The sequence below is a fragment of the Trichosurus vulpecula genome, chromosome 2 (assembly GCF_011100635.1).
Source record: "Trichosurus vulpecula isolate mTriVul1 chromosome 2, mTriVul1.pri, whole genome shotgun sequence".
Lineage (NCBI taxonomy): Eukaryota > Metazoa > Chordata > Mammalia > Diprotodontia > Phalangeridae > Trichosurus > Trichosurus vulpecula.
Window position 1 is genome coordinate 193,227,717 of NC_050574.1, and position 21,103 is coordinate 193,248,819.

A 21,103-nucleotide genomic window follows, 5' to 3' on the forward strand; every position below is an offset into this window, starting at 1 on the left:
GGGAAATTCTCATCGCTAAATTTATCTGGCCCTGTAGCTCTGTGTAGGAAACTGGAACTGAATCACATTAGTCTATTAGCAATATTATACTTGTAGAAATGATGTCACCTCCTACTCTCTTGTCTATATCTCCCTCCTCCCCTTGGATCAATCACGCAAGGTTTTGATACCTTTAGCTTCACCTTGGTTCATTAAACATTGGGCCTGGCTCTGTGATCTCACTGGTGCAAGGAGTCCCAGTAAGGAACTGCCAGTGGAGGTCATCACCTTCTATGTCACTTACAGTCTTAGAGCACTGAGAAGTTAAATAATTTACCATCATAATTACCAACAGCACAGAGCCAGTATTTGTCAGTTGGGACAAGCTTGAGGCTTCCTGGTTGCAAATCCAACTCTCTCTTTAGTACTCTACACTGCCTCTTTGGTAATCGTAGAGGAGAAGTAATGTGAGAGTTCGATCTATGGGTTCACTTAAGAGCAATAACACTACCCAAATTATTATGGAGTACAGTTCATAGAAAGGTCAATCAGTTAGTCAACAGGCAACTCCTATGTGCCAGGCATTGTGCTGATAACACAAAGAATGGTTTTAAAAAATAGTTCCTGCTCCCAAAAAGACCACAGCCTAATGGGAGAGATATCATACAAACACAAGATATATTCAGGATAAATTGGAGATAGCCTTAGAAGGCAGTAGAATATAGATAGAGGACAAGAAAGGCTTCTTGTAAGAGGTCAGATTTTAGCTGAGACTTAAAGGAAGCCAGGAGGCAGAGATGAGTAAGGAGACCATTCTAGGGATGGGGCACAGCCGGAGAAAGTGCCCAGAATCAGAAGACAAAGCATTTTATGGGAGGAGCGGGAAGGAGGACAATGCCACTGGACTTCAGAATAGATGGAGGTATGGAAGGTATAAGAAGCCTGGAAAGGTAGGAAAGGACCAGGTTATAAAGGGCTTTAAAACTAAGCAAGTATTTGTGTTTGATCCTGGAGGTAATAGAGGGCTACTGGAGTTTAAAGTAGTGACACAGTCAGATTTGAGCCTCAGGAAGATCAATTTGATAGCTGAGTACAGAATGGACCAGAATAGGAAGAGACCTGAGGCCAGGAGAACAACCAGCAGGCTGTTGCGATAGTCCAGGTATGAGGTGGTGAAGGTCTGCACCAGGGTAATGTTGTGTGGCAGTCAGAGGAAAAAAAGAGGTCTGAAAGATGTAGTTTGCTTAGTAATGCTTAATAACACTTTCTTTTCCCTGAGATCATTTATCTAGCAACTGTAAGTATCTACACGACCTGCAACTGGCAAAAAAAAAAAAGTTTCTAATCATTCAGAATAAATTCATCAAGGACATAGGCCCTTAAGCTCATGCAGACCCCAAAAATCAAGACAGTTGCTCCAGGTCATACAGCTGCAAAGAAACTCCGAACTCTTCAGATTTATAGCCTGTTGTTCTTGTACCACATCATGCTACCTTTGCATAATTAATATTCATAATAATGACCCTAGAGTCCTCAAGAAAAGATTAAATCAGATTTAGTTGAAAGAGGTTGAGATGTGCATAAGAGAAAGATTTCTATTCAAAATGGGTTACAGTTTTTTTTAAAGAATTGAAGATTGAAAGTTCAGTTATTTAGAAAACTTTTGTTTCAGTGGCATAATTCCTTCCACCCAAATGCTAGTTAAATGAAAGGTTGCTGTTTTCTTTTTGCTAATCAGTCAATTCTTACATTTCACAAAACCCTGTAACTTCTTTGTAGCAGCCCCAGAGTAATTTTGTGTTTTATTTACATCAGGTGTTAAGTAGCAAAGTTAAAGAAACCACTTCCATTGTCCTTTGTTTTGATGGATCATGTACCATGAGTAACAGTTAACTGTAGTAAGGCCTCCCACAGGTATTTTGCTTTTAAATTGGTTGTAGGTGTGGGCCAAGCCAGGCTAGGCAGGGAACACACCAAAACATCAGTTTCTGAGCAATAGTTGCAATGAGGATTTGGACTAAATGATAATAGTTTGTAAAAATAGTTAGCATTTCTTTTAAGATTTGCAGAGCACCTTACATAGGTTATCTCCTTTGATCCTCCAGACAACCCTGAGAGGCAGTTGCTATCACTATTCACAGTTTTTTGTTGTTCTCCTTCAGTGATCTAGTTGTGTCAGACGCTTCATGACCCCATGGACCATATCACACTGTCCGTGGGGTTTTCTTGGAAAGAAAGTACTGGAGTGGTTTGCCGTTTCCTCTGCAGTGAATTAAGGCAAACAGAAGTTAAATGACTCGCCCAGAGTCACACAGCTAGTAAGTGTCTGAGGCTGGAATTGAACTCTAGTCTTCCTGACTCCAATCCCAGCTCTCTATCCACTGAGCCACCTAGCTGCCCCATCCACATTTTACAGATGATAAAATAGGATAGGAGAAAATAAGTGACTTGCATAGAGTCACACAGCTAGTAAGCTTATGAAGTAGGATTTAAACTCAGATCTTCCTGACTTCATGTCCAGAAGAATTCTATCCAGTGTACCACCTTTGAGGTTCATTTCAGCTCTTTGATTCTATGAATTAACAAAGGGGAAAAAGCCATATTAATAGTTGATTGGTAGCAGTTATCATGAGAACATAGGAATGCCATATCAGTCAGATCTGTTGCCACTAGTTGCTGGTAGTGCATTATAGTAGAAAGAATGGTGGCTCTGAAGTCAGAGGACTTGGATTCAAATCTCACTTCTAACACTACCAGTGTGATGTCGGGTAAATCACTTCGTTTCCCTGGGCCTCAGTTTCTTTATCTGTATAATGAGGGGCCTGGCCTAGGTGCCTCTGAGGTTCCTTCCAACTCTAGAATTAAAATCCTATGATCTGCCATGGTGCCAGCAGTGAGTCCAGTTCTATTAGTAATTAGTGGATCGTTCACATTTAGGAGATGCTTTAAAGTCTTTATGGTCATTCGCGTAACCTTTAGAAATTTTGGTCTTCCAGTAATCTCATATTTAAATTGCTTTAAAGAATTAATACACTCTCCACTGGTCAAATAATTAACAATTATCAAAGATTAGCATAGTCTCCCTTAAGTTAGTTAAAGCGGTGACTTTCCAAGAATTAGTACTTTACTTCCTTCTCTCTATTAAGATCAGCTTCAGTGTTCAGTTGATAATTTTCCAGAATAACACATTTATCCATTGGAAAAAAAATAACTAGGCATAACTAGGACACTGGAGTTACGTTTTCTTCTAAATAAGGTAATTTCATGGTATATTTACTATTATTTCCCATAGTAATGAGATTCTAGGGTGCTGTGGAGTTTTTTTCCTCATAACTTTAGTTACTATAAGGATTATGTATTTAGTCTGATGGAATTTTAGCAGCATCTTGTCGCTTTAGTGGTGATAATGTTGCCTTAGAAAAATTATCTTTGAGTGTTATTCAGAGAGTGGGTAAAGCTTTTAAAAGCCATTTACATTGAAATTAGGTAACCATAGACTTTGATTAAAAGCAGGGTGTGCTTGAATTTGCATCAGATCCATTTAAATCATGATTTAGATCACTCTTCCCAGAGCTCTCAGATTTTAAAAGTATATTGTTTTTTGATATGACTTTAATATATATTTCACAACATGGAGTTTGCCTTCCTAGACAGTATACATTATATATTTCAAAGAAGCAATATCTTTTGCCGTTTTTCAGATGGGCTTTAGAGTTGCATCAGAAAACTGAATTTGGTTTTCATTTCCTAAAGGGAATTGAATAGATCCTTGGGAAGACCTAGGGAAACGAACCATATCCATATGAATAGGTTAATCATGGCTATGTGAAAATAATGTTTCCACACTGTATTGGGACAACTGAACGTAAAAGATGTTTAAATTTGTTTTCATTTCTAATATAATAGGGAGAAGCAAGGTATAGCCCATAAAGAGCTGGTCACTGAATCAGGAAGACCCCTGATCCCCTGATACATACTAGCTTTTTGACCCTAGACTAGTCAATTAACCTCTCAGTTCCCTGGGCAATTTTTTAGACTTTCTGTCACAGAGCCTGTAAGAGTTAGCTTTATCAGTAGTAGTTCCTGATAACAGATGAAAGTATAGGTCCAGTTGTTTTTTAAAACTTAGAATAACAAGCTCATAGTATTATGGATATTGCTCTTCCGGGAGTAACATTTTAAAAAAAACAGAAGCATATACACTTTGAACAAAAATCAAGTCAACTTTCTTGTCAAGATTAAAAAACTAGAAATATTTCACTAAATAGCTCATTCTTTACTTACCTGCTTTTTCATATTTTTCTCCCAAAACTGTATAACTAGATACTATAATTCTCGTTGCAATATTTTTTTGAGTTCTAATGTACTTGGATTGAACTTTACTCTTACTGATATGAATGTTCTCCACCAGTATAGCCATAAATTGTTCTCTGCCCTCTCATCCCTTATGGTATCATGTCCTCCCATAAGCACTCCATAAAGGAGCCACCCAATAGCCTGGGTATTTAACTAGTTCTTTTTATAGCTTGGGGTATCCAGGGAGCACTGAAGCCACTCACCTCTTATAGCCCATTCCCACCAATGTGACTGCTCCATTTGCTTTTCCAATCATACAGTTCCCAAATGATATTTTAATATGACTTTTTATGCCCATCATCATCATTAGTAATGTCCTGCCACTTCCTTATCCCTGCTCTGAGGTTTTCCATTATCCTTTGGATTGTCTGCATTTTAATTTCTCTGAGATCATAGGATTTCAGGGCTTTTTATCCGTGTGTCATCATGGAGACAGTATGAATGATAATGAGTCAGGATGCACATGCATGGAAGCACTGTTCAATCTCCCATATGCCATGGATCTGCGATCCTGGCCATTTAGGCATTCATTCCTTTCATTCTGGTTGTGTTTATTCCATGCCTTTATATCCAGTGTGATTCAGATCTATAGGTCCTCCACAGAGGACCCCCACTCCTGACATCCTGGAGGGCCTTGTTGAAGCCTCTATATACATTATATGAGTACCAGCAAATATTCCTGACATCCCAGGTTAGCACCCTGAATTCATTTCCCCAAGATACGTCACCGAACATCATGTTTATGTTCTATAATTCTGTTATATTATGGTATACCTCAGCCACATTACGCATCTTTTAGGAACTTAAGTGAAACTCTTTTTATGGAAAGATATGTTGTTCTGAGGCCCAAATAGCCAATTTACAAGTTTTTCAATTAACCTTGTTCTCAATAGATATGAGGTAGCTAGATGGTGCAGTGCATAGAGACTGCCTCAGACATTTACTAGCTGAATGATCCTGGGCAAGTCATTTAACCTCTCTGTGCCTCAGTTTCTTCAACTGTAGAATGGGGATAATTAACAAAATCTACCTCCCAGGGTTGTTATGAGGATCAAATAAGATAGCATATGTCAAGCACTTAGTCAGCCTTAAGGCATTATATGAATGCTAGTGGTTCTTATTATCAATAGATAACAAGCCTACCTCATTTTCCAATTGTCTATTATCCTTATGCTGTCCCTTATGCATCGCTCCTTATTAGAAAATACACTGCAGGTTTCTTGTGCCCAATTACATTGCCCTTTGGGCTTTCTACAATTACGATTATTAGAGCACAGGATCTTACTTGGCTTTCCTTGAACTTGTTTTTTTTTTTTAAGTTATTTTGATCACTGTATTTCAATATAATTGCTTTCCTTTGTAATCCTGGGTATTTTATTTATGCATTAAAAACATGAATTATAGTAAGAGTATCATAGCATTCACCAACTACTAAATGATTTCAGGACATGTTTAAGGTTAAGAACCCCTGCCTCTGAGATTACAGTGTCACAAGATTTGCAGCAATTTGAGCATTTTAGTTGGACGTTTGTGTTGCCAAAAAAAAAAAAATGAGCCTTTGTACCTTGGAGCAGCCTTGGAGTTCTTCAGAACCCTGGGCAGTTTCCCAAAGGCAGCTCAGCCTGCTATCATGCTCCTTTCTGGGATATGCTCACAAAGATTATATAAATAAAAAATCTCATCATGGGACATTTCAAAATTTTGTCTTCAACCATGATACCAATTGATAGGTTAGGGATATAGCTTAAGCATATGACCTTTCCCATTATGGAGCTACTATCCATAAATGAATCCTTTTTGAAGATGTGTGTTTATATAAGCTTATGTATGTATAAACACACCCACACACACACACACATACACACACACACACACACACACACACACACACACACACACATCAGGTACCAGTTAAGACAAGTTACTTAAATTTGTCCTAAGACTGCCTCATTAATGCCTCTCAGGAATCCCTCTAATTCGAGTATTCCAGAATAGTAGCCATTTCATAATTGTTAATTTGATTTTTTCAATTACAACATTTTCCTGTATTTTGAAAATAGATTTTTAAGCAATCAACATATTTCATATTTTTAAAAAAATACAAATTTTGGAATTTTAGGTAACAGTTTGACAGTAGCACCACCAAAATTCTTCAGGTATGTAATTGCATATTGCAGTCATTGAGCATTTCCTGAGTGCCTACTATATGCCATGCCCTATTCTAGGCACTAAGAATACCAAGGTCAAAATGAAACCATCCTTGCCCTCAAGAAGCTTATATTCTATTGGAGGAACTTACAATCTACTTTCAAAAACAACCATGAAGATATTTGGGTCCATCCCTCTATGGCATTTCTTACACTCTTAGAGTCCAGTGTCTTGAGACCTTAGGACTATAATAGAAAAAACTTCACTCAAAGAAACAGGGCTTTATTTCATGCTCAGCACAACTCCTATAAGCAAAAGCCTAGCCACTTAGAAAGAGTCCAGATAACACACATACCTCATCTGCTGAGTAGCTTAAATACAGTACAAGAAAATTGGACCTTTCACCAAATCCTGGCCTTTCCCAGAAGGTGAAGATTACCCTTAATCTAAATTTAAAACATCTATTACCTGGACTCTTTCTCCCCTGGATGCTCTGTGAAAGAGGTCTGTGTTAAAGTGATTTTCCTATCTGGACTTGACCAAACACATGTGTCTTTCACCCTCAGATTCCCTGCTGTGAAGAAAAAATTTATGGCAGAATTGAAAGAGCTCCGGCACAAAGAGCAGAACCCATATGTGGTTCAGAGCATTATCAGTTTAATAATGGGTATGAAATTCTTTCGCATTAAAATGTATCCAGTGGAGGACTTTGAAGCTTCTCTTCAGTTCATGCAGGTGAGAGCCTGGGCAGTAAGGTTAACATGGGATTGACTTGAAGAGTCCACTCCAGCTAATTTTTTTGTACTGCAAATTGGAAGGAAGCTTTGACTTCCCACTGGTAATGGGAGGGAGATGGAAGATGGGATATAGAGAGAGATACCTAAATTCTACTTGAGCATGGAGGGCTCTTTTCTCAGTTACCTTGTTAGTGTGTGATTGAGTTTTTTACATCATCCTTTAGGGCAGGATGGTACACTGACAGGTCTCATTGAATTTGTTTTTGTTTTTTCCTCATCTCCCAATTCAATACATTTGCACTAGATGTCTAGCATGCCTGGAATTCTCCCCCTCCTCATTTCTGTCTCCGGGCTTCCTCTAAGACCCAACTAAAATCCTACCTTCTACGGGAAACCTTTCTCAGTTCTTAATTCAAGTGCCTTCCCTCTGCTGATAATCTACAATCTATCCTATATATTGCTTGTTTGTACATAGTTGCTTTTGTGTTGTTTCCCCCATTAGACTCTGATCCCCTTGAGTGCAGGGATTTGCCTTTCTTTGTTTCCTCAGGGCTTAGTACAGTCTCTAGCACATAATAGGCCCTTAATAAATGCTAGTTGACTTGTTGACTTCTTCCATTGCATAGACGTTTGCCAGTTGGTCTGGATGGAATTTAGCTAGTTTAATACTCCTTGTAACTAATAATGATTAATATACTCTCATACCCCTGATGTATATCCATGAGAACTTCAAATGTGAACAGAAAGAAATCGTTCTCATTCATGCTATAAATAAGTAGCTGATAAGCATATAATTTAAAAGAGCCCCCATTAAGCTGTATGAGCTTGAATGTAGATAATGTAATGTTTATCATGTTTTACTTGAGAAAAATTCTTGGTGATGGGAATGTAGTGTAGAAAGCAGACATGAGATATAAAGAATAGAATCTGTTTTATCAGGTTCTGCTACTGGCTAACTTTGGACGATGGTCTTAATCTGTTGAAAACTTGACTTTTCCCAGCCACAGATGAAGAATATTACTCATACATGTATCAAGTGAACTTGGCTCCATGCCTTGGGTCAAGTCTATTAGTGAGAATTTTGGTATAAATATGTAACATAAGATATTAAAGGGCTACAATAGTTTTAGGAATCTTTACACTCTGTCTTGTATCAGGAAAAGTGTCTAGCTTACTTTTAGGATAAGTTTGTATATTTCAGGCAGAAATATTATTAAGTTACTGATAGATTGAGGCCTTTCTCATTATGGTCCCAGTGTTAATTAGATATCATATAATGAAAGCATTTAAATGTCATAAATGTACATATGGATAATTTAGGGTATCATTTCCATGGAAAGCAATCCCTTGTTAAGACCATATGTTTTGTTGTATGACTAAACTGGCCAGATGACAGAAGAACGGTGTGCCAGCGGTAATCTAGCTGTGTCAGCTCCATAAAAAGGAAACTCAGATTGCTGAAAATCTATCACAGACATGCGACACTGACCGGAAACAGATTGTATGGGAGACTATTCCTAATGTGCACTCTGAGCCATCAGGACAGACGAAACAGTCAATGAGAATAGCTAAATATCCATGCATCCAAAGCCTAAACATAATATGGCCTCAGGACTCGAGTTCAATATAATATCCTCTGCCTATACATAAAATTCCATTTTGTTTGCATAATCTAAGTATCTGTGTTGGCGAAGGAACTGGTAAGTGTATCTGTTGCCAGCAGATGGCTTGCTATTTTAGCATATAAGGTTGAAGTAGGAGGAGGTAGAGATGATAAGATGGGTAGCACTGTCAAATGAGGGGTGAGATAATTCTGACTTTGTCCATTTGTGGTGACTTTGCCAGTTGACTGATTTTTTTTCTTTTAAACACTGAGAAATAAACAGTGTGAGGATGAATGAAGATTAATATCTTTATTATATGTAATCCTTTTTATAGGTAACACAAATACCAGATTGAATTATAAACACTTTAGGCTTGTTTCATGTCTTCATTCCAACTTTTCATTGCTTTGTTTTGTTTTGTTTTTCTGCTCTAATTCATAGGAGTGTGCACATTATTTTCTGGAAGTTAAAGACAAAGATATCAAGCATGCATTGGCAGGTTTATTTGTCGAAATTCTCGTCCCTGTAGCAGCTGTGAGTTACATTTTTCTTTCAATGAGTTTCTCAAAACCCGAGAAGGAAAGTCCACTTTTGGTTAATGATATTAACATACATCTGTCTTTCTTTCAGGCTGTTAAAAATGAAGTGAATGTCCCCTGCCTTAGAAATTTTGTTGAAAGCCTTTACGACACAACACTCGAACTGTCTTCGAGGAAGAAACATTCCCTGGTTAGTAACCATGAGCAAGGAAAAAATTAAAACACCAAAGTATCCAAGACTAACGTTCCTCAACAGAAATCTGTATAGGTAGGAGTCCACGGACTGTAGAATCATGGTTCAGCAAAGTCTAATTTGGTATTTCAACAGCAGGCATTTACATTGATTATCTTTTTTGATTGCATAATTGTAATGAGGGGATTAGACAAGATGATCTCAAAGATCCTTTCACCTTTAAGATTCTATAATGTTGTGTGAGGTTTGCTTCAAGTCGAATTTTGCTTTTAAAGAAAACTTTGTGGATCAAAAGGTTCAGCTTTAAAAAAAAAAAACCACATTTCTCCTCCTAACACACAAGATTCCTCCCTGGTCAGTCCCTTTTCTGACAAGCAGAGGAGAGATGGGGTAGAGAAGGAATGGGGAAGCAGATAGTTAGTTGCCTGTCATGAGAAATGTAATGATGCTCAAAAAAAAAGTGTGTAGAAAAAGATTCTATATGGCAAAAAATGAAACCTTTTAAACTAAGAATATCTTTTGCCCTTTAGGGCTACTAAGTACTTTTTGATTTTGGATCTTTCTCAAAGCTTTACAGAATTTCAGCAGCTGTATTTTTTGGTAGTAGTGTGGTTGATGGGCTAATAACAGCTTAAAGCAAAATTGGTGGAATATTAAACAATCTTTCATTAACATAGCGCTTCTTATAGTGGCATGTTTTCCTCCTAGTTCAAATAATATATCATTTTGTTTCCATTTCTGTTGGCCTTAACTTACTTTGTATCATAGTAAAAGAGTCAATTAAACTTATTCAGTGAAATAGGGACCAGAGTGGCCCTTGTTTATTCTTTGGGTGGCCTTCCACTAACCTTTCTGCCAGCATCTCCCCCAGGGGCTTTGGGTATCTAGATGCGTGCTGGACAAGCACAGTACTGCTTCTGTTTATGTTGATATAAGCAGAGTCTTCTTGTAGCACATTTGCCATGGTTATTGATGAAATAGCATTCCTTTTGGGAAGCTCACTTAATTACGGTAAGTTTGCATGCAGAAAAACCCACACACACCTACATTCAAGACAGAAACCAAGTGAATACTAGCAGATGTTTCTGGGGAAATGGGCCAGTGACTACTTTTTATAAACAAGGTTGCATGCATACTTTATTTTCTGTGGTTTGGGAGAGCAGTGTATGGCTTTCTTCTTTCAAAATTCAGTCAGAAGTTATTTAAAATGCTCAATTAGGTTTCCATATTGTTAGATAAATTATTTCATTATTCTTATTTTAATATTTTAATGCTCCATTGCACAGGAAAAAGTAGTTTTAGTTTTTAATATTTTAGTTTGTTATATAATCCTATATAAATTATATAAATTCATTCTGAGATTCTGTTATAAACTACCACCTTCTGTTATAAACTACCATCATCAAAAAATATTCATTAAATACCCAACTCTACCTGGCATTGTACTAGGCCCTGTACAAAAGAACCTAATGTGGATAGTGCCTGCCCTCCAGAAAGCTAAAATCTAAGATAGGTTAGAAGTGTGATTTTTTTTTTTGCTATTCTTAATATATTAAGATAACCCACCATTAGAAGGTAGGCAGTGTGGCCTAGTAGAACTAGCAATGAGCTAGGGTTTTCCTCCCTCAGCTATTGTCCCTAGTCCCTTTGCGAAATGTCACAGTGGAAAGGGTCCTAGGCCTGGAGGTAGAGAACCTAGATTCACATCTCACATCTAGCACTGATGTGGTGTTGCCTGCATTGCCATGGGCAAGTGACTTGCTTCTCTGCACCTGTTTCTTCATCTGTAAATACAAAGCCGCTCCCAGCCCTAAATTGGTGATCCTATGTCATTTAACCTTTCAGGACCTCCCTTTCTTCATCTGTAAAATGAAGCAGCTAGAGTAGATGGTCATTCAAGGTCCTGCCAGGCTCTAAAATTTTGCAGCTCTGAATAGGCCGTGTCCTTTGAGTTGGTTTTCAAGCATTATGATAAAGTTGCTGCATGGTCTTGCTGGTCTCCATGGAATAGACTCTATCTATTTACTTTCAAGATTTCTGGCTGCAGTTAGAATTACATTCACTGACCTTTAAACAAAAGGCAGCTAACTTTTATAGGATGGATTAAATCTGTGAATTTGAATTCCTCAGTCCACCTTCTAACCAGCTGAGATTACTGACAGTTAGGAAAAGCAAACCCACCAATAACTAAGGAAGAAAGGAAAGTCTAGCTACATGGTGCAACTTTGCAAGAAACTTTGAGGCAGAATGAAGGAAAATGAGTGAAATGATCTGGTAGTCAGTCAGTAAACATTTATTAAATATCCATTATGGTGCTTAATAAGCAGTAGATTACCTGAGATATAAAAATATAATTTTCAATATATTTATGTTTTTCTTATAATAGTAAGCTGACAATCAAAAATCACTTTAATGTTTGCAAAGTGCTTTACAAATATTATTTTATCCTTACAACAGCACTGAAAGGTAAATATTATTATTATCCACATTTTACAGATGAAGAAATTGAGGCAGACAGGGGTTAAGTGACTTATCCAGGATCACACATCCAGTAAGTGTATGAGGCTGGATCTGAACTCAGATCTTCTAGATTCTAACTTCTACCTTCTAACTACCTCACCACATAGCTACCTGTGTTCAGATTCTGCCTTTCTGCAGTAGTGATATTGCATATATTTTTCACAATTTAATCATAAAATTCCTTTATTTCCTTTCATGAAAATGCCATATTCCATTTGTTCCTACAATCTCTGTGGAGAAACATTGCTTTTTACATTCTGTTATGCAACAAAATGTTTATTTTGGCTGACACCAGCCACGGGAGAAAAGGTTATTTTAATAGTTCTAGGGAAACTTGGTTACCTGGTTCGTTGAAATGTAAATAATCTTGCGATGTCTTCTTTTTCTTCCTATTTAGGCTTTGTACCCTCTGGTGACGTGCCTGCTGTGTGTCAGTCAGAAGCAATTCTTCCTAAACAGATGGCATGTTTTTCTCAACAACTGCTTGTCCAATCTTAAAGTTAGTATTTCATTTTCCAAAAGAAACTTTTAGCAAACTAACTTGTGTTTCTGAGATGAGGTTCTAGTGTAATTGTTTCTGAGGGTATAACTGAATGTTTGAATGAATGAAAAAGCATATATTAAGTATTTACTGTGTGCCAAGCATTATGCTAAATGCTGAGAATACAAACGGAAAAGCTAGACAAGACCCTGCCCTCAAAAAGCTCCCACGCTGATGGGACAGAAAACAGGTATAGGAAATTTCAGCTCCAAGTCAGATGGAAAGATCTCATGAGCTTTTTGTTGCAGCAGCAACAAATAGTAATGCATCTTCTTTAATGTTATTTCCACTAATTAGCTCATATCCATATCTGATGTGGGACCATTTGATAGCGACAAGAACTTCAGTGATGAGAGTTTTCTTGTCCCAATCTTAAGTAGCTGCGGCTGGCAGGGGCTATAGCCCCTATAGAAACAATTGCCAAGTAGCAATCCTGCAAGGGTTGGTCCTTTACATGATGGCTGCAGGGGTGGGGCTGGAAGCTAGGCTTGCCGTTAGGAGGCGGAAGTGTCTGGGGAGTAGACTGCTTTTCCTAAAGCATTTCAAATGTTCCGTTATTGGGGAAAGATTATTCTGGACTACTTGGGTCATGAAAGTAAATAAGTCATCCACTTTCCCTTTATCAAAACGTAAATTAGGGAAGTTAAATAAAAATCGTGAGAAATTTCTTTAAAGGTGAAAAAAGAGCTATTATAACAAAAGAAACATAGCAAGTGGTGGCTGTGTAAATCGAACCATGGTTATGTTATCTCTAGCTTTTCTTTAAGACACATGACTGTTGTAAGCATATGAACTGCTTTCAGAAGCATTCAGTGTTAAAGGGGAAATATGTCATGAGCATCCATAAATTGGCTTTTACGTATAGAAATTACACTCATTGTTGAAGCATGGTGATATGTGTTTCAAATTGTCTTTTCTCCTGGCGGCGATGAAAGGGTGTTTCACCTTGTGCCCAGGGACTATATTAGTGAAACAGCTGCTTAGGATTAATGATACCAGTGTGGCCAGAGATCCTACCAAGATCTATCCTTGCAACCTGGGCCTCAAGGGCACCATTCTCTAACTTTGGGGAAGGAAGTCAAGGGAGGAGGACAGGGAAAGTGAAGGGAAGGACAGGGAAGGAAAGGGATGAGAAGGGAAAGAAATGAGCATATATACAGCACCTCCTATGAGCCAGGCACTGTCCTAAGCATTTTGTAAATGTTATTTCATTTTGATCCTTACAACAACCATATGAGGTAGGTGCTGTTATTAACCTCATTTTACATTTGAGAAAACCGAGGCAGACAAAAGTTAAAAGACTCATCCAAGGTTTTGTTTTTTTATTTTGTTTGTTCAGTTGTTTTCAGTCATGTCTGACTCTTTGTGACCCCATTTGGGGTTTTCTTGGCAAAGATACTGGAGTGGTTTGTCATCTCCTTCTCCAGCTCATTTTACAGATGAGGAAACTGAGACAAACAGTATTAAGTGACTTGCCCAGGGTCACACAGCTAGTAAGTGTCTGAGACCAATTTTTTTTTCCTTTTTTTTTTCTTTATTTATTTTTAGTTTACCACACACGGTTCTACATAGTTTTGAGTTCCAGTTTTTCTCCCCTCCCTCCCCAAGACGGCATGAAGTCTCATATAACTGTCATGTATAACTTCGCATTGAATTAATTTATGCTCTAGTCAAGTCGTGGAGAAGAATTTTGACCAATGGAATGAATCATGAGAAAGAAGAAACAGAACCAAAAAAAAAAACCCAAAAACAAAAGAGAAGCAGAAAAGGCGAGCATGTAGTGTGCCTCAGTCTGTATTCAAACTTCGCAGTTCTTTCTCTGAATGAAGATAGCATTCTCCATCGTGAGTCCCCTGGAGTTGTCCTTGCCCCTTTAGGTTGCTGAGAGAAGCGCAGTATGTCAGGGTTGGTCCTCACGGAATCCACATATCTGTGGCTGTGCACAACGTTCTCCTGGCTCTGCTCCGCTCACTCAGCATTATGTCGTGTAGGTTTTTCCAGGTTGTTATGAAGTCTGCATCATCCCCATTTCTTATGGCACAATAGTATTCCATCACCTTCATATACCACAGCTTGTTCAGCCATTCCCCAATTGATGGGCATCCCTTTGCTTTCCAATTCTTGGCTACCACAAAGAGAGCTGCTATAAATATTCTTGTACATATGGGTCCTTTTCCCGCTTGCCATTCCACACCCTTGTTTCTTAACCAGTACCAGGCAGTTTTGATGACTGCTGCTGTGTAGTACAGTTTAATATCTAGTGTGGCTAAACCACCATCTCTAGCATGTCTTTTCATTAATATCCTAGATACTCTAGACCTCTTGTTTTTCCAAATGAATTTTGTCATTATTTTGTCCAGCTCAGTAAAAAAATTTTTTGGTAGTTCGATTGGTATGGCACTGAATAGATAGATTAATTTAGGTAGAATTGTCATTTTTATTATATTAGCTCGGCCTAACCATGAGCAACTGATATTTCTCCATTTATTTAGATCCGATTTTATTCGTGTGAAAAGTGTTTCATAGTTATGTTCATATAGGCCCTGGGTTTGTGAGACCAAATTTGAACTCAGGTCTTCCTGACTTGAGGCCCACTTCCCTATCCACTGTACCACCTACCAAATAAAGCCAAAGACTAGATATATTTTGCGTAATCAGAGTATGAATGATACGTATCTATGTGAAATCATAGTGCTTTCCTTGAATTTAGACTTGGTAACTTCCAGTCTCAGAGAAAGCCTGGCAAAGTCAATAGAGAGCTGGCCCTAAAGTCAGGCTTAGGGAGTTGCCTGTCATCGAAAGTTCTCCCTCTGGCAAATATTAGCAGTGTGACCCTAGGCAAGTCATTTAACCCTGCAATGCCTCCAGACTACTCTTTGATGCTGTAAGTTACAGAATTGCCTGCCTGCACTGGCAGAAGGAACTACTACACCTACATAAAATCTGATAAAAATCACAAGTCCAGACCATGCTTTAGATGAATTGATCGTATAAGTTATATAGCCATACCATCTTAGAAAGCAGTTTGTATCCTTTGTAGAAAGTGACTTCAGAGTTCAGTCTGCCACAGGCCTGAGGTCTGTATCTTTACTGATGCTCAGATAAGCTAGAGGATTATAGATGTTGGATTTTATATCTAGAAATAGAATTATCTCTTAGTACCAGTGAACATAAGAAGTGCTACATTGGACTCCCTCACACAGAAGTTCTCTATAGAAACAAAATCATTGGTCCAGGCCCCATCCCCTTTACATGTATTGGGTTCTACCAGTTTTGAAGATTCTTATTTTAATAGCAATATTGAGACATTTTTTGAGAGAGAATGGCCATCCTCCAAACATTGTGGATATTCACAAATCATCCTTAACTTCACTTTTGCATATTTCTCCTATCAGTTTTTCTAAACCTGGACCTATTTACATTTTAGGGGATCCTACCCTTTTTTCTGCAAAATTTCATAATTTACCAACTAGCCGTATAAAGTGTTTTTATTGTTATTAAAGCCTTCTCTCTCCATTTAAAGGGTTATTTGCCAGTTATGATATTCTGAGATTGATTTTAACCTTAGACTCTATCCCTGTTAGCCTTCATCCTTCCAGGTTGAAAAATACTATTAAGTGATGGTGGTTTCTGTGATAATGGTGAATATTTAAAGTACTATCAGTGTTATTTAAGCAAGGAGTATAATCATTAGGATCTTTCAGTAAGAATCATAAAAAGCATCCCGTGGACCAAAAAGTCTAGTGAACAAAGTAAAAGTCCCAATTGATGTGTGTATTTTGTTGTTCAGCTGCTTTTTTCAGTCGTGTCCAAATTTTGTGACCCCCATTTGGGGTTTTCTTGGCAAAGAGAGTAGAGTAGTTTGCTATTTCGTTCTCTAGGCCATTTTGAAGACAAGGAAATTGAGAGAGAGTTAAGTGCCTTGCCCAAGGTCACGCAGCAAGTAAGTGTCTGAGGCTGGATTTGAACTCAGGTTTTCGTGACGCCAGGTCTGGTTCTTTATCCACTCTGCCACCTAGTTGTCCTGATATTTTGTGTATGGCATGTAGTTACGTCTGTCCTAGGGCTCCTCAGAGAAATTGTGAGTCCTCCTTATGTGATTATTTAAAATATGATTAGTTTGACTCTAGGAAAACAGTTTCTTCATAATTAGAGTTCTGTGTTTTCAGAGTATAGGCCAAGGGAGCTTAACAGTTCCTTCCTGTGGCTGTTATGTGTGATTCTTTTGAAGATATTCCCAACTTATTTTCTTGGCTGAGTTCTAAGTGAGACAATTATACATAGCTTTTCGAGAATCTCCTAGGCCTGAAAGACCTTCCAGGAAGAAATGACAGGACTTGGTGCCAGATTAGAGGTAGAGGATTAAGGAGACTGAAAAATCCAAGGTGATTCCAAAGTTTCAGCTATTTCATATTTTTAAACTAATTATTATAATTAACTTCAAAGTGCTTTAAATATTTGAGGTTCTAAAATAACCTTAAAATTAAAATGACATTATTACATTCATAGTGGCAGCTAGGTAGCACAGCTGATTGAGCACTGGGCCTAGAATCAGAAAGACCTGAATTCAAATTCAGCCTCAGACATTTATTAGCTTTGTGACCCTGATCAAGTCACTTAACTTCTGTATGCTTCAGTTTCTCTTCAGTACAATGGGGATAATGATAGCACCGATCTCCCAGAGTTGCTGTGAGGACCAAATGAGATAATATTTGTAAATTGTTTTGCAAACCTCAAAGCGCTGTAAGTGCCAGCTATTGTTAGTGATTAAATGAAAATAATAGTCAACATCAGTGCCAGCTGATATATTTGTCTTTTAAGTGGTACACAAACTTTGTATTTCCACCGATGATTTTGACTTTCTCTAAGGGATTGATGGCAATCAATTTGATAGAATTTTTGAATTTCAGCCTTTTTGGTTGGTTATAAGTCACGTAGATATGTTTGTACAAGCTTCTGTGGTTGTTTTAAGACACTGTAATTTTCCCAGAGTGCTTAAGATTATTTATGCTGTTTTGGCACTTGCTATGATTATAGCCTGGTCTACATTAGAAGAATTGTCTTTGTGAACTCTTAACTATGAATTGGTATAAAAGGCCGACTGCCTGCTCCAAGGTGAATGTCATTCATTTTCTTCAAACTAGCTGTGAGACCTCAGGATAGAAATAGCTAAGAAACTAAACTTCTCTCAGTGTTTTTGATAATAAAATGTCTTCCAGGATTGGCAACCATCATATTGTCACCACTTTCAAATATTTGATCACTGTGGAATTTGTTTTCTCTACCGACAGCACGATCATAAGTTGCAGGATGAGGACATTTTTCTCAGTGTTGGCATATAGTAGGTGGCTAACAAATGCTTGATTGGTTAATTAGTTCCTCCTCTCTTTAGCTGTTCAGTTATCTTTTTCACTTAAATGATGTCTCTTTCCAATTTCTTTTTATACACAAATAGAAAGCAATAATTTTGCTTAATAGAAAAAATAAGAGGTGGGAATGTAAAAGAATATTCATAGTGTTGGCTTCTTGAATTTATTCACTTAGAGGTTTTTTATGAAGCAAGGGAAAAATACTGTGCTGAACACCATTTTAATGTTGTTGGGGGTTTTTTAATTTATTTTAAATATTAGGATCAAATTCTTTTAGCTCACTTTGTCACTGTGACCAAAAAGTACTTGATAATTCTGAGCATTATCAACAGCACTTTGGAAACAAGAAAAGCCAGATTTGACCATTGATCCCAATGCTTCCAGACCTTAGAAACAACATGTAGTTTTGGTCACCACACCCACAAAACCCAGAGAAATTAGAAAAGCTCAGACGAAGGTAACTAAACAATCAAGGGGATGAAAAAGATTCCATCTGAAAAGCAAACAAAAAATGTTTGAAACTCCCATCTGGAAAGATGAAGACAGAGAAGGGATGAGCATGAAAGGTTTATAGGGCAATCATGATCCAAACCTCAGAATTTTGTAAAAGTGCACAAGTTTTTGTTTTATTTTGCTTTTAAAAAAAAAAACATTACTAACATCTGTTGTTTCTTCAGAATAGTGCCAGTCACTGTGGTGACTATCAAAGAACTATAAGACACAGCCCCTGCCTTCAAGCAGCTCACAGTCCTACTGGGGAGACAAAACATATATAAGTGAAACAGATGACAGTATGGTGGTCAACACTTGCATGAGAAGATGATGAGTGAGACTGACGAGTGGAGAATTTTAACTATTAAGCGAGAAAGAGAGAGAGACCAATATGTGTTAGGATGCTTCTGGAACCTCCTCAAGCCTTGAAGGAGGTAGTTTGAGAAAAGTCAAAGGAAAAAGTAATAAACTTATAGAATTCCCTGCTACAAAGCTAAAAATAGAAAAACATCTGTGGTGGGTGATAATACTCTATCTCTTACTTTAAAATAGCCCAAAAGCCAATAGAAATTTTAAAAAAACTAACAGGTTATCTGGAAAGTAGTCACAAATATAAAAAAAAAAGTCTGTTAACTCCTTATATGTCAATAAATACTCAGCAAGGAAGGAACTGCTGGCAAAAAAAAAGGCTTTGAAGTGTGCGCGTGAGTGTGTGTGTGTGTGTGTGTGTGTGTGTGTGTGTGTGTGTGTGTGTGTTTCTGATTAGCTTTGGTGCTTTTTAGAATTTGGAGCCCAAATGATATCATTTCTTAAGGAACCACCAAACCCACCCCATTCTACTTCTTCTTTCCACATGCTGTCCTCTACTCTGCTGGATAATCATTGACTTCAGCATCCACAGAACAGTATGCACAGTGTTAGGATTCTGAATGTTTGACTTTGGCAGTCATCTTTGGTTTATTCAGTGTGGGCAAGGCATCTAGGTGGTAGGTTGAAATATGTCTGTACGTAAGTATAGCCTTACAGTAAAGATCACCAGCTTTCAAAGTAAACAAATCTCAGCCTGCACATTAATTTCTTATCAATGCCTTGGTTTATCCTCAGGATTTGTCTGTCAACAGCAGACTGCTATTACAGGACAAATGCATATTCTTGAATATTAATACTTAATTATTTTAGCCAGTCTTACGGCAGTAATACTCCATATAAAGTAAGGAGAAATGAAGAATGTCATCTTCTTAAAGGAGCAGACTGTAATGGGAATCTTGAGTAGCTATTCACCAGTTTCTTTGGTTTTTTCCTTTATTTTCTGCCTAAGAATTGAGCAAGTGAGAGATTGGGAAAACCATAGTGAATGAAGAAGACTGCCATACATACTATGACAAATTCTAAAAGAGAAGAGAGAGGGTCTGAGCATTTCCTCTCGCTGATATTTCATTATTTGTATAATATTTATGAAGTGTTCTCATTGACACAATACACTAGGTACTATTGCCTGCCTGCCTTTCACAATTCATGAGATTGGGGGAGATTTCCATAATATTAGAGAAATTAATATTCATTTTTGCCCACTGAGATATCCTAGGATAAGAAATCTTTTACCCCTTCTCCTTAATGGCAAGATAAATTGGGATAATGATGAATAAGGATAATGGGGATTATAATAAGGATAATGATGCACGGTTCCTCTTCCACATAAAGATGAAGTTGATATCTATCAAGAGGACATCTACTTTGAGTTGTTTCATCTGCAGTGGTGATGGCTTACTTGAATGATTCACAATCTTTCATCCTACCTCACTGGTAATGATGATAATAATACTTTTCGTTTTAGAGTTTCTCCCAGATTTTGACACAGATTCTTCTTATTCTCCAAGCGTTCCTGTCAAAGAGAAGCAAAGCAGAATGCTAGACCTGGAATCAGGAAATCCTTGGTCCAAATCTGGCCTCAGATGTTCAGCTGAGTGACTTTGAGCAATTCACTTAACCTCTGTTTGCCTCGGTTTCCTCACCTGTAAAATGGGGATAATATTCGCACCTACTTCCCAGGGTCATTGTGAGGCTCAAATGAGATAATAATAGTAAAGCACTTAGCACAGTGCCTGGCACATCATAGGTGCTATATATAAATGTTGGCTACCATCATTATGTTCTTAAATAACATTCACAGGACATTCAGTGGGTAATAGACAGATATGTCACAGTGGGCATGAACAAACTGCCACGCAGTACCAATGAGAATGGTTCAGGATTAGGAGTATAAAGGATGTCTAAAGTCATATGCTAAAGAAATATATGACCAGAAGAGAAAGCCATCTGCTCACGTCACAAGAGCAAAAGATAACTGATAGACAAGTTTTCTCCATTGGTCTCCACGTAATGTTAAGAGGCATAAAGGAAGACACTTCACCCCCAACACTTTAGGCGAACTCCTTGTGGAAAATGTATGGATAGACACAGACAAGGGTCATATATGATGAGAAAACATGATGAGTTAAAGTATTTACCTTTGGAAGGAGTCCCTGCATGGCTGAAATCAGATATACTGAAGTCCTCGTTCTCTGTTTCTGTGAAATAGTGAAGGACAAGTATGAGTCATCTCATTTTTTTAATTAAGGAAACTGA

The 21,103-nt window shown here is 37.7% G+C and overlaps 1 protein-coding gene across 2 annotated transcripts in view; it reads left to right on the plus strand.

Moving 5' to 3' along the window:
• FRY (FRY microtubule binding protein) overlaps positions 1-21,103 on the plus strand; it is a 325,197-nt gene that overhangs the window by 140,365 nt on the left and 163,729 nt on the right. For both annotated transcript variants that reach the window (XM_036743232.1, XM_036743231.1), the window contains 4 exons: positions 7,050-7,218; positions 9,266-9,358; positions 9,455-9,553; positions 12,474-12,575. In XM_036743232.1, the coding sequence (XP_036599127.1) occupies positions 7,050-7,218; positions 9,266-9,358; positions 9,455-9,553; positions 12,474-12,575 (463 nt within the window). The remainder of the gene's footprint in view (positions 1-7,049; positions 7,219-9,265; positions 9,359-9,454; positions 9,554-12,473; positions 12,576-21,103) is intronic.